At 45.9% G+C, this 14528-nt stretch overlaps 1 protein-coding gene across 1 annotated transcript; it reads right to left on the reverse strand.

Moving 5' to 3' along the window:
- Positions 1 to 9130: 9130 nt before the first annotated feature.
- H6S33_006979 (uncharacterized protein) lies at positions 9131 to 9376 on the reverse strand (the record flags this gene model as incomplete). The annotated part of the gene is made up of 1 exon (XM_044838510.1): positions 9131 to 9376. One exon carries the CDS (start codon positions 9374 to 9376, stop codon positions 9131 to 9133), a length of 246 nt encoding a protein of 81 aa, XP_044689143.1.
- Between the last annotated feature and the right edge of the window lie 5152 nt (positions 9377 to 14528).

The raw sequence follows: 14528 nt of genomic DNA on the forward strand, positions 1-14528 counted from the left end.
AGTACTATTTCTCCTATACTTCAGCTCCTCATGAGGTTGTCTCGTTTCAATTCCTCGAAATGAATGTAAACTTGACTGATTTGTATGTAGGTGATGTCTCAAGACCAGCTGTCTCCCAGCGTTTATGCGTTTGAGAATCCTTAGCTTCAACAGTTCCGGAACTATTCAGGCAAAGTTTTTGAATCCTGGGCATTGTCAGCTGCGAGTTGAACTCAGCCCGCAGTCCTTCAGGCACGGAACATCCGCCGAAGGTCCCCAACTTATTGATTTCTTCAAATCCTCTAACATGTGAGCCTGCAGATGCCCATGGAATTATATAGAATAATTCTCATTCTTATTCGCGAACATAATTTTTTCGACGAACACTTTCGAAGACTATAAATTGATTGTATATATTTCAAATATCCGCGCCATGCGTCACAGACCCTGCCAAGGCTCTCCAATTAAATAACTTATCAATCCATCAAATCGAGTTCGTTAATATATATAATATTGTTCGGACTATTCGAATTGCCAGATAGCTTCGCAGCATTCTTGGAAGTTTATTTCCCTTTGGAAATGGGATAAAGAGCCTTCTTTTTTTTAGTGATTTGAGGCTCAGTTTAGATACATATGAGGTTCTGTTACCTAGCTGCATGGTGGCTATTCTGAACCACTGCTGCGGAATCTGTTCCGGCTCGCCTAAATTGACTCACTCGGCTGTGTGGTACGGATCTGTGGAGGCTCTGTTCCCTTGCTAGGCATACGGGCGGTGATCCGGGGAAACCCGGTTCACGTTTAGTCACCCGAAAAAAATCCAGCCAATGCTTTAAATTTTTACCATAGGCATATATTTTATTCATCTTTGGATGCTATTTGAGATTCCCATTGTTTCTGTTATGGTTTGAAAACAACAATCGTTGTCTCAGAGCCGTTTTTTAGCTGCTCTTTGTGTTCACGACTCTATCCTTCTTGGCTAACGAATAAACCCGACACAATTATGATAATAGATGATGATGAAGGGCATGACGGGAATTAAGCTAAAGTTAATTATCTTATCTAGACACCTACATACATGTAGTTATGCCTACATTTTAGCTCACCTCCTCAGCTCCGCCACCGCTCAACCATACTTGTTTCTTACTGACTAGATACGGCTAGCGTGCGCCACTAGTGTACGTACATAAACCCACACAATTCATGTTTTTTTTTTTTTTCGAGTATGTATGTAAGCGCTAAATTCAATGCACATTGCCATTATGTTTATGTTTTGGGACGAATGCTCGCTAGCTGGGCGCTGCGGTGGGCGGTGTCAGGCTGCGCCCTGGCAACCGCCAGTAGATACATACGTACATACCTACAGAGAAATTTCGTAATTCCACCCTCTTGAAATTCCATCGCTACCAAGCTTCCAGTGTTCGGAGGGAACAAAGCTTGTGGTTTGCTAACAAATACCTCTCTCTAAATTCCATCCCTCCGATAATTCCAGCAAAATTCGGCCACCGCGGAGATGGAATTATGATAAGTTTTGCGCTAATAGCAACTTCGTAATACGCCACAACTACTAGTAGAGTACTGCAACGAAATAATAAAGTCGCACCTCGCTACGACAGAGCTCAATATGTCGGATCCCTTTCTGTCCCTTACGAACTTCCCCGGGAATTCTTCTCTCCCGACTGCAACATCAATCTGCTATGCCGGGTTCCTTCTATGGGAGATTTGGTGACTCTTAGCCATCCGGCATAGCGAGGTGCTACGATAGATAAGCCGAGTTCTGTTCCCAGTATTCCCGCAACACCTTCAGAATCCATCGTCAGCCTCCAATGGAAAGTATTGGTGGGTAAATCAGAACATTCTATTCAGAATGGATGTTGGATAAAGTAGTTGCTATGACGTTTACTACAGGGCTAAGCGAGAACTCCACGTGTTTCTTAGTCATTACCTTGATCATCATGATGCTAGCTCAGCTCAGATCGTTCGAAGGCAGCATGGTTCCATGAAGGACCCCTCGAGCTCCGTTCTAGCAGTCAACGTTAGTAACAGTGAGCATGTATCCCCAAGATGAGCCGCCAAATAAAATGTTTATTTTGCAGTGTTGGGACCACCAGTTCTTTCTATTAAGCGGGAACCTTACTCCACATTAAGCAGTCCCGATACTTTTGTCTTCCCAACCCCATTGCAGTGAACCGAACGTCTCAGTTCAGTTGATTACACACATCGCTTCTTTGCCTATCCTTAACCAGAGCAGATATGCAGTAGTGGTATTAGAGAATAAGGTGTTCGTATAGTTAGCCAAGAGCCGGTCGGGCTGAGTCGTGGTCGGATCGGGAAAGGACAGAAGTGAGGGGCTTGGCAGTTGCATCGTGTCAGGATTAGCTAGGATAGATAAGAGAGGGAGGTCTCTCCTCCTCTCGGAGGATCATCATGAATGGTAATATAATCATCAGTCATTCAAAATAGTATCACTTCAAGATACCGTAACGTGATGTGAATTAGCTTTGGTTACGTTGGGTGAGACCGAAGTTGTGAGTGGGATGGGTTGGGTGCAAGTAAATATTTACCTACTCTAGGTAATCCATGGATTGTGTGATAAGCCATGATCTCATACATATAGAAGGTATGATTTTCGCCAAAAGAGGTATCACAACCCTAATCCACTACCGAATGGGACCTCTGCCTTGACCATTGGTAAGGATTTTTTGCAATGCAATTACAACCGGTAAGTAAGGTTCAACCGTGGGTATCTTCACAGCAATAACTTGTTACAAAACTCCGCGGTTATAAATCAATTTACATACATATTTTTTATTAATATACATGTCAAGAAAATGTTAAAATACCCATTTGTCGGACACTATCGACAGTAACTTGGGTATCGTAGGCAGGTCTGGTTGGGCAACTCAATGTGGGTAGGTTCATGATCATAATCAGTATTGGGTTAGGTGAAGCTGCAAAGATGCAAGCGTGAAAGCTATACAGTTATTTGAGGAGCCAGACCTCGAGTACGTACGAGTCATAACTCAAGCCTAAAGTTTCTAATATTAAGTACCATCTTTAGCTACGAGTGGTAATCAAGGAATGAGGTTGAGAAGGCTGACGGTAGGTAGAGTATAGAGAATAGTCTTGTCAATAGGCCGGCATGTTATCAGTATGTATACGTATATAGTTATGATAAGAGGACGAAGCTGTTTCTCTTCTGTGTTGGAATCATCATCGTCAGAAGTAACGGTAAAGGAATCTATCTAGGTATCTATTACTGTGGAAGTCATGTAACATAAAGACATAGAGTCTGTACGACGTGATGACTAAGTGGAAGTGGCTAGAGATGAGGCTGAAGTGAGTGGAGTAAAGAACACTAAAGAGATACACTTGTCGACTATCCCTTACCCTACGGTACAATTTCTGAAGTGTAGAGAGGTAAGTAACCTACCAGCAGCGGTAAACCGGAGGTCCAATCGGGTAATATCGACCACTTTGAAGGTTTTATGATCAACTATCCTAGGAGGAAGGTAATGCTTAGACACCGGCTCAGGCTTTCTAATATAGTTTAGTGGAAATAACATTATCTCCATGCAGAGGTACACTTCCTCACTGCCCTTATAAAATGGCACCCTTCTAGTAGTAGCTATATCTGACTTGCTGTGAGGTAGATAAAGTATATAGAACCTCATATATATGTTCAAGTTGAACCAACACTGAATTTTATTTTTTATTCAGCGAAAGAGGAAGAATTATCTCTTATTGAGGGTAAAGATAATTCATCCCTCCTGGCACACTATTCTTTTGTAGCTATCTCTAATGGAGCAGGGTTCTTGGGCAGGATTCTGGGGTAGGTACTGAGGCTAGGATCGATTCGGATACATTCTTGGACTTGGACGTGAGACCGGGCCTGAGTACCGATCGAAAATAAAATATATTACTAACAAACAGAATGAAGATGTTGCGTGAAGAAGGAAGAAAGAGAAGTACAGAGAGAGGGGACGAAGCCCCGTATAAAACCCCAAAGAGAAATCTGATGACTAACTCCAGCAACCACAACTCAAGAAATATCAAGTGAACATAATGAAATCCCATAACCAATCCCGATCTTTCTTCCCGCAATCCTAACTCGAATCGCCTAGCGCTGATGTTACGAACTATATTGCTGTATTAACTGTAGGAGCTATTAGGAAGTCTGGAAGGTTCCGTGGGATTAGTAATCGGTTGTTATTTCCTTACTATAAAGAGTCGTCTGTGTCTTCTGTTGTCTTTCTTTCTTTTCCTTACGCAACATCTTGTATTCTACTTTGGGTTATTACTTTGGGGGATTTACTTCGCTTCAATACATTACTTTACTCTCAGTTCACGTTACGTCTGCTGTCCCTCATGCCCTGTGCATCCGCTGTTATGATCTTCGCCGCCTTTCGGTTCATCGCCGCGTCCTTCTCGGCCCTTGTCGCTGTCCTCCCCTCTGTCCTCGTACAGACCGCTGTCCCTGCCTTCGGGTATACCACTGCACCCTCCCTCGCCCTCGCGCGAGGCCTATCTTTCCGCTTAGGAAGCCTAACCATGTCCCTCGACCCCTCAGCTTCCGCCTCGCCCATGGTTCTTTACACTATGTTGCGTCGTTTAGGGTCGACTGACATCCACCAACTCGCCTCGCTTATGCGACCATCGACACCCTCGCTCTCCGCGGAGACCACAGACGCCCTCTTAATGTTTACGAACGCCGCACTCTTCCTTCTAGCCTGGACTATAGCCTACCTTCTTAGTAGACTCTGCGTGCAGGCCATGAAGGAACCACTCACCGACCACATCCCACCGCTGAAGCCACCTCGGGGTACTCGCCGCCTACAATGCCGCCTCCTCCGACGCTCCATCCCTTGGGGGCGGCCGACCGGGAACGACCCAGGCTGGTGTTTTTTGACACTAGCCCCCATACCCTTCCGACCGTACCTCACTGGTTTGGGACCTTACCCCTCACCGGCTAAAGTCTTGAACACCCTCCATCAGCTAGGAGCCCCCCTACTCCCCGCACTCGTCACCCTCCACTGTGGCACAGCCCATGTCGAGAACAGCCCCGGTTCCCATACTGCCATGCGACTACTACGGTCAAGACAGATAGGTGCCAAACTTAAGATAGGGCAACTCCACCACCCCGGTGACTGCGAACCATTCGAAATACCGATACTGCTGTCTAGGAACAAGGACAATCTCCACGCCCTAGTCGACACAGGAGCCACCGGGTATGGATGTATCCATGCCTCATTTGCCCACTCCCGCGGCTACACCATCGATCCGCTTCCCGCGCCTAGGCAGTTACAGGTAATCGACGGCCGACCTATCGCCTCTGGAGATATCACTCATTTCTGCAAGCTCCGCCTCGAAGTAGGCACCCATGTAGAAGGGATCTCCTTATTCGTCACCCAACTAGGTGACTCTAAGGTAGTGCTGGGTCTCTCCTGGCTCCAACACCACGCTGCCAAAATTCAATTTGCCGATCGATCCCTTTCCTTCCACGCCGACCGATGCAGACAACATACCGCTGCCTCATGGACCTCCACCCTCACTTCCTCCCCGCTGACTGCCGCCGCCGCCACCCTGCCGCCACCACCAATACCTCCGAGATCTACCGCCGCCGCCACCTCGCCACCACCCCCGATACCCCCAAGGACTACCGCTCATCGCCGTACCATCACCCTGTCGGCGGCCCGCTTCCGTAGGGAAGCACAACAGCCCGAAAACCACCTATTCCTCCTGGCTGCTCGCCCCGCCGGTCCGAACCCAACGCCGTCTAACTCCACCGAAGAATTGGTCCCTACCACCTACCACCATTACCTCCACCTGTTCCAAGAGTCAGAGGCCCAAGCGCTCCCTATCCATCGGTATATTGACCATGAGATCCCTTTGCAAGAAGGCAAGCAACCGCCATTCGGCCCATTATATGGCATGTCGTCAGAAGAGTTGAAGACCCTCCGGGAATACCTTGATGACCAACTGACTCGAGGTTACATACGCTCTTCTTCCTCCCCCGCAGGAGACCCCGTCCTATTCATTAAGAAAAAGGATGGCTCCCTACGACTATGTGTGGATTATCGCGCCCTCAATGCCCTCACGGTCAAGAACCGCTACCCACTACCGCTGATTAACGACACCCTGGATTGACTCACGGACGCCAAGATCTATACTAAGCTGGATCTCCGCAATGGGTACAACCAGATAAGGATAAAGGAAGGGGAGGAATGGAAAACCGCTTTCCGGACTCGGTATGGATTGTTCGAATACTTGGTGATGCCCTTCGGACTCACCAACGCACCCGCCACCTTCCAAGCCTTCATGAACGACACCCTCCGGACCCACCTCGACGACTTCTGCACGGTGTACCTCGACGACATCCTGATCTACTCGAACACGGAGGAGGAACACCAGCGACATGTCACTACCATCCTGGACAAATTACAATCGGCGGGGCTACACTGCAAGCCGGAGAAGTGTGAGTTCCACGTCGATCGTACGGAATACTTAGGGTACATCATATCGGGCGAAGGGGTTACCATGGCTACCGACAAAACCAAGGCGATACAGGAATGGAAAACACCTACCTCGGTACACGACATACAAGTCTTTTTGGGATTCGCCAATTTCTATCGGAGATTCATCCGCGATTACTCCAAAGTGGTATCTCCGATGACGAACCTGCTAAAGAAGGATACCCAGTTTGTATGGACCTCCGCCGCGGACCACGCCTTTACTCAACTAAAAGAAGCTTTTACCACGGCCCCAATACTGAAGCACTTCGACCCCGAACGGGCCTGCATATTGGAAACCGATGCCTCCGATTTTGTCGCGGCCGCCGTGCTCTCCCAGAAAGACGACCAAGGAATTCTACACCCAGTGGCCTTCTACTCCCATAAGATGACACCAGCCGAATGCAATTACGACATCTATGACAAGGAGCTGCTGGCGATTGTTCGTGCGTTTGAGGAATGGAGAAAGTACCTGGAACCGAGCAACCAGGAGATTACGGTATACTGCGACCACAAGAACCTGGAACACTTCATGTCCACGAAGATTCTTAACCGTCACCAAGCTCGCTGGTCCCTAATGCTGTCTTCCTTCAACTTTGTGGTTACCTACCGACCGGGGATGAAGAATGGAAAACCTGATGCCCTTACACGTCGATTTGGCGATCTCCCTAAGGAAGGGGATGAAAGACTGACCCAACAGCATCAGGTTATACTTAAGCCAAAGAACCTCCGTCTAGCCGCCGTACTAGAGGTTCCCCGACCCGCCAAGGTATCACCCGACCGCCACGATGAACTGCAAACTGCGTTAGCCAACGACCCGCTGTCCAAACAATTGATGAAGGACATCATCGCCAGGAAGAAACACTCTCGCTTCCTCCCCATCGGGGAATGCACCATTAAGGATGGGTTACTATACTATCAGGGCCTACTATATATCCCCGATGACGCCGCTATCAAGCTGGAGATCCTCCGCACCAACCACGATGCACCTTCGGCCGGACATCCGGGACGCGCCCGCACGCTGGAACTCCTGTCACGGAACTACTACTGGCCCCAAATGCGAAAGTATGTCGCCCGCTATGTGGATCACTGTGACACCTGTACCCGGATCAAGCCGGCCCGACACGCCCCTTATGGCCTCCTTAAACCCCTCGTTCCCCCAGTTAAACCCTGGTCCTCGTTGTCAATGGACCATGTTACCGGCCTACCAGAGTCCCAAGGATCCAACGCCATCCTCGTAGTGGTTGACCGACTCACCAAAATGGCCCACTACATCCCCACTAGAGATACCGCGGACGCCCCCGAACTGGCCCGCCTATTCCTACAACACGTCTGGAAATCTCACGGGCTGCCAAAAGACATAGTATCGGACAGGGGTACGACCTTTACCTCGCAGTTTTGGAAGGCACTGTGCAATCAGTTGGACATCAAACCGCGATTCAGTACCGCTTTCCACCCACAAACCGATGGACAGACCGAAAGAGTAAATGCAATTATGGAACAGTACTTACGGGGATACGTCAACTACCAACAGGACAACTGGGCAGAGTTTCTCCCGCTGGCAGAGTTCGCGCACAATAATGCCACCACGGAGCCCTTAGGGGTTAGCCCCTTCTTCGCCAACTATGGGTATAATCCCCAATTAGAGGTCCTACCCGCCGAAGAAAGACACGAAGCCACGCCGAAGGAAGTAGTAGAATTTGCCGACTCGCTCACCACCCTACAGACCGCATTGCGATCCGAGATCCTGTACGCCCAAGCCGCTGCTACTGATAGCGCCAACAACACCCGGCTCCCAGAACCACGACTAGAAGTAGGGGACTTGGTATGGTTGTCGCGAAAACATATACGAACTACTCGGCCATCAGACAAATTGGACCATAAACGCTTAGGGAAATTTAAAATACTTGAACGCATTGGATCTCACGCCTACCGACTGGAACTCCCTTCCTCGATGAAGTCCCATCCGGTGTTCCACGTCTCCCTACTAGAACCCGCCCGAACGCAGCCTCTTCCTGGCCATATACAACCACCCCCGCCACCGGTAGTCGTCGAAGGGGAAGAGGAGTTTGAAGTGCAGGAGGTGCTAGACTCGCGGATACGTCATCGGCAACTACAATACCTGGTTAAATGGACAGGCTATGAACAACCCACCTGGGAACCCGCCCGGAACCTCGATGCGGAGTTAGGATCGCTGCAACGCTTTCACTCCCTCTACCCCACCAAACCCGCCTTAGTTCCCAAGAGGACCCAACGTGGGAAACGGTAATCTTACGACCCTCGGTGCCGGTCTTTTCTATGTGTTTAGTTAAATTTTTCTTTCCTTTCTATTTCTTCTTTTCTCTTCTTTTCTTTTGTCTTCTCTTTTTTTATTATTACTTTGCTTTTGTCTGTCTGCTCGCAGGAGCTCGCCCTTTGGGGGGGGGGAGCTAAACTGTTACGAACTATATTGCTGTATTAACTGTAGGAGCTATTAGGAAGTCTGGAAGGTTCCGTGGGATTAGTAATCGGTTGTTATTTCCTTACTATAAAGAGTCGTCTGTGTCTTCTGTTGTCTTTCTTTCTTTTCCTTACGCAACATCTTGTATTCTACTTTGGGTTATTACTTTGGGGGATTTACTTCGCTTCAATACATTACTTTACTCTCAGTTCACGTTACATCTGCTGTCCCTCATGCCCTGTGCATCCGCTGTTATGATCTTCGCCGCCTTTCGGTTCATCGCCGCGTCCTTCTCGGCCCTTGTCGCTGTCCTCCCCTCTGTCCTCGTACAGACCGCTGTCCCTGCCTTCGGGTATACCACTGCACCCTCCCTCGCCCTCGCGCGAGGCCTATCTTTCCGCTTAGGAAGCCTAACCATGTCCCTCGACCCCTCAGCTTCCGCCTCGCCCATGGTTCTTTACAGCTGACTGTATCTTCCGAGCACCTTCCTATCTCATCCGACATAACTGACGCCATCCCGATCCTTCACTTAACGATACAATTTCGCAGAGTTCTCGACGGCAAAGTGGGTGGGGGTGGTCAGTCTGTGATATCATCTCCTATACAGGGTGAAAAGGGCACGATATTGAGATAGATCAGTCCTGGCGCATCCCCTCTCAATACAGGTGAATTATCATTTCGAAATTGTACAGTAGTGCTTATGCAGTCAGGGCAAATTACAATGTGTTATGGGACTGTTCTAGCTCAACCAGGAACGTCGTTTATATATGAAGTTTCTTGATTGAACCGGTTTACTACGGAAGTTTCGTAGCTGGACTGAATTCTTCCTCAATGAATTAAATTTGAAAACCTTCAGTCCAGTTAGGAAGTTGAAACTAAAACCGGCTCATACAGAAAGTCTTGCCCTACCTGATCTATTTAGCATGCTTGAACAAGTCCAGCCTTGTTGGTATCATAATTACCGATTAAGAGTTATACATATTGTTTTTAATCTTGATATTCATATTCTACATTTATCACATATGTAACCACTTTGCTACTAACATTCCTCAAATCTAGCTGTTGGTAGGGTGTTTTGTTAGAGATCAATAGTACTAATGTTCAACATGTTGGTACTTTAAAATCTTTTTAATATGTATATTAATAAAAAATAAGTATGTAAAGATAACAGTTACCGATATTTTATGTTGTAGTCATAATCTTGTTATTCTAAGTTGTTATTAATCAACTTGGGCCAAAGAATTTGATTTATAACAACGGAGTTTTGTAATAAGTTAACTGCTGTTAAAATACACACTGGTGAACACTAATCAATACACTCAGCCCGGTGAGGTCAGAAGTAGATCAAATTAACCTTCAACATGCTACATAATTAGATTCATGTCAGCCTTATCGGCACAATTCTACTGGAGATTCCCTCCTGAATGAATCTATATTGACCTATACTTCATGAATGGACTGAAGGTTTTCCAATCCAGTTCATTGAGGTAGAATTCAGTCCACCGATGAAACGTCCTGGGTAAACCGGTTTACTCAGGAAACTTCGTGGGTAAGTGTTCTTCCTGCTTGAGCTAAAACAGAACCTGATATCGTTAAGACACTCAGTTGAATGCAGTTACTGTTCCTTCTCACTGTCTCTATTGTAGCAGGTAGAGCTCTCTAGTATATGTTAATATTCTCAATGAGAGAGTGAACACTCACAGCATTTATCTCTGAACATGAGTTGTTTATATCAAGTTCGGTAACACGTTGCGATTCAGCCTGACCACCTAAATGATAGGCTTAGCATCAGGCTAGGGTTATATCATGTTAGTATTAAGAGGCACCGGCTCTAGAGTTTCATCAATTACAATGGTTATTAGGTTTTATACTATTACGATTATCGAACCACTCCACTGGCCAAATATGAGGACATTAGTTGCAATAGACCTTCGAAAACAAGTCCCTTCTTGTTTCGTGATATTTACAGCTTTGTTCCGGCTCAATCACGAAGTCAGTTCATTCACGAAGTTTCATTAGTAAATTAGTTCATCCAGGAAGTGAGATATATATCGGAATTGCCGAGCTCAGCCAGGAAGATTTCAGTTCACTCACCAAATCAGCGGTAAATTTGCAAGGAACCAACCAGGTATGAGTCTGATAGCCTATAATAATGGAGTAATAAATAACGGAAGGAAAAAAAGGATAGACTGCTAGGTCAAGATGTTGGGACATAAGAAATGGTAACATCGGGCTGGCTACAGAATTAACATATAATACTTGGCAAAGGTTGGCAGCTTTAACAGCAGGCATAATCCATTTCAGTCACATATATACCGATAGTATACATTAGCAGGAAGCTTTATTGCCCGCCCCAATTGTATTGCGTGAGGAGGTAATACTTAGGTCATAAAGGCAGAAATCTCTTTATCTGTAATAATGAGTACTTCGTGAATGAACTGATTCATCCACGAAACTCCATGAGCGAACCGGCTTCGTGAATGAGCTAGAACAGCTTCTTGAACTAGAATACTACAGCTTGCGGTAAGAGAGTCCTATTGGCTCGCCCAGCCATAGAAACCCTATTTTTAGTCCTCTGTTTCTACATCTCGCTATATTACCCAGATTCAGGTTGATAATCACCGTGTGGTTCCTATGCTAACGAGCTTGTCCCGAACCAGACCTTGTATGGAACATAGTGTTCCGAATTCAAGGGCAAGTGATTGACTGACCGAAGCTAGATCAACCCGAGTCGGACATCGTGTCAGAGGATATATGTATATCATCGGTGTTGTCATTAGATGACTAAGCATTTCCCTTGGTACTATAGTTAAAATTGTATTTCTGCCTCCTTCTCTCTTACACTCTGTTCCGTAAAACCGTGATATGAATATGGTGAGGTTGCGACCTGAAAGGATTACAACCAAGTATGTGATTTTTCTGATCTAGGATATTTGTGAATATTGTGGTTACAATTAGCATGTTTGGCTGTAACCACAAGTTGGGACATTAGGGTAATTCTACTGGCGCTATTTCAAATATTTAGATTGGAGCAGAATATTTTTTATTGTGATATTGGGCAGATAGCAGATTGAGAAAGTTGATATTTTGTGGTTGCCAGAACACTACCACTAGAAAAAATATTGCATATTTTCTTAATATCATGATATTGGGCTTGTTACGCCTCAATCATGAAGTCGGCTCAGTGACGAAGTTTCGCCACTGGGCCAGTTCATTCACGAAGTTTCGTGACTGGACCGCATTCTTCTTGACTGAACTAACAATGTAGAGTCTCCGTCCAGTTATGAAGGACTCATATAAACCCTAGTCCAGTCGCGAAGTACAACGTAGAGCTGCTCTAGTAATATGACTAGTGCTGAAATTGAGTGCAAGAGCTAGTACATCTCTGTGAGCGTCGCAGAATCCTGTTGTAATTTTCTCCTGCGCACTGTATTTTCTCTCGCGTATTTTCATTTTTCTCCCGCGCAATTTCATTTCTCCCGTGCACTTTATTTTTCTCCCGCACGTACTGGCGACCTCACCACTAGTGCAACTCTTAAATACTTCGTGTCTGAGCTGTGCTTACTGTAAGCAATTCGTGACTGGGCGGGGTTTCTACATTGGTAGTTCAGTGACGAAGAATATAGTCCAGTCATGAAACTTCGTGAATGAACTCGTCCAGTGGCGAAACTTCGTCACTGAACCGACTTCGTGACAGGGCCATAACAAGCTGAATATCATGATATTAGGGTGTTGCCGAATGGAGTTTTATTCACCCTCTAGGGGCCGTGGAAATGTGTACCTAGAATATTCAGTAAAGTCGTCGGGAAAGTGGTTTCTGGGGTCCTAATTTTCGCTGGGAAATGTCAATATCTTAGTTGGTGGAATTCGTTTTAAGGGAAAAATCAAATCCAAATGGAATCAGTAAATGGATTTTTCAAGTCACGATTTTAAATCATTGTGCACATTAAATGTCCCAGGCTATTCTAGTCACAGCTGTGTACTTTAAACGAATCAAAAGTTTCAAAGAACTGTCCAACCTCAATAGCATTTGGAGTGATAGTATCGATGATTCTTTGTAATGAAAGAAAGCGCCATGGTATTTTTTTAGCCAGTCATGATACTTTGCATAAACTGACCCCGGCTTTACATTATCATAAACGTTTTCTCGCCTACCAACCCTATTCCACTAATTTCTAAAGATACTAATTCCTAGCGACCTGCCTCTAAGAAACGTTTGGATCTTTCCCTGTCCAGAATGCCGCCAAGAGCGGGCGGGGTGTCACTCAAAATGAAACATCGCGCTGAACAGTTACTCGCCGGATAATGTAAAAAGTACATTACTGCGTACAGCCGCATTCGAAAAGTTTTGGCACCTCCAGGCCAAACTCCCGAGGCAGTCCTTTCTACTTTGAAATTCTCATATTCGAGACTGTTGTCAGAGAGAGCTGCGATGTCTCTATTGCGGTCATACCTGTCAATAAGTTTAGTATGCACGAGTGACATGGTTGTTGGTGGGCTACAATTCGTTAACGACTCAATATAGTAGGGTGCCAGTACTTTTCGAATGCGGCTATATACAGGATTAATAAAAGCAACGCTACTCTTTCAATATAGAACCTCTGAATAGCGGCACATATATATGCTACAAATAATGTAGTAAAGATGGAGAAGTGTTGCATTTTTACTCTGGTATACATGTAGCGGGTGCCAATAAACCTCGGTAGTAGAAGATGTATTGATTCGTATATCATGATTTATTAAAGCAGAATGGTTAATATCCATCAGAACTTGAATCCGAACTCAACTAGTAGCACTAATTCCAACCCCAAAAATAAAGAAATCTTAGAGCAATTCAGTAGGACAGTCCAGAACTTATCAGAGTTGACCTCATCTTGCATGTGAACTAGCACTAGTCCAAGCCACAAAACCTCGTGGAGAATGATCTGCTGCAGGGCGATAGCTCTTCAAATATCATATTCCCCTCTATGTAGAGTAGCCTGGCTTTACAGTGGCCCTATTCTTGGTCTTGTGAGAGATGCGGATTCCCTGACTTCCTCACTTGGGCACTATCTGTGGTGGCTAAGTGACTGCCTCTGTAAAAATGATCATTTGCTCAATGGCGAAGTCAATCTACCACACCCTAATCAGGAAGTCAGGGAATCTGCATATCTTACCAGTCTAAGGGATAGTACACAAGGAATTGTAGATGTATGGGACCTGAGATCATGGCTAACAACCACGGTTTCTCCCTACCGATTGACCCCTTTTCGATCTCAACGTATGCGTAAATGAGATGCGATCCTCAGTACCATGTTCCGATAACCACCGCTTGAGCCATCGAAACAAACACCAACCCTTTCTCGAATAAGCAAAAGAGGTTGCCTTGAATCAGATATATCTGTCCTTCTTCTGCAATACATTTCACCAGGATGGCCATCTCCGCGGGATCTAATGTTTCTTTTAACTCGAGACACAGGGACCCCCTATACCGATAACTTACATAATAAACACGGTTTTATACTAGGCTCATTACTGGGCTGAAATATTGGAATTATGCAAGCCTTGTCAACTACGGTTCAGACCTCATAGTCTGAAAAAGAATGAAGATAATGAGGTACCCA

Source organism: Morchella sextelata, assembly GCF_020137385.1.
Source record: "Morchella sextelata strain SCLS chromosome Unknown scls_22, whole genome shotgun sequence".
Classification (NCBI taxonomy): domain Eukaryota; kingdom Fungi; phylum Ascomycota; class Pezizomycetes; order Pezizales; family Morchellaceae; genus Morchella; species Morchella sextelata.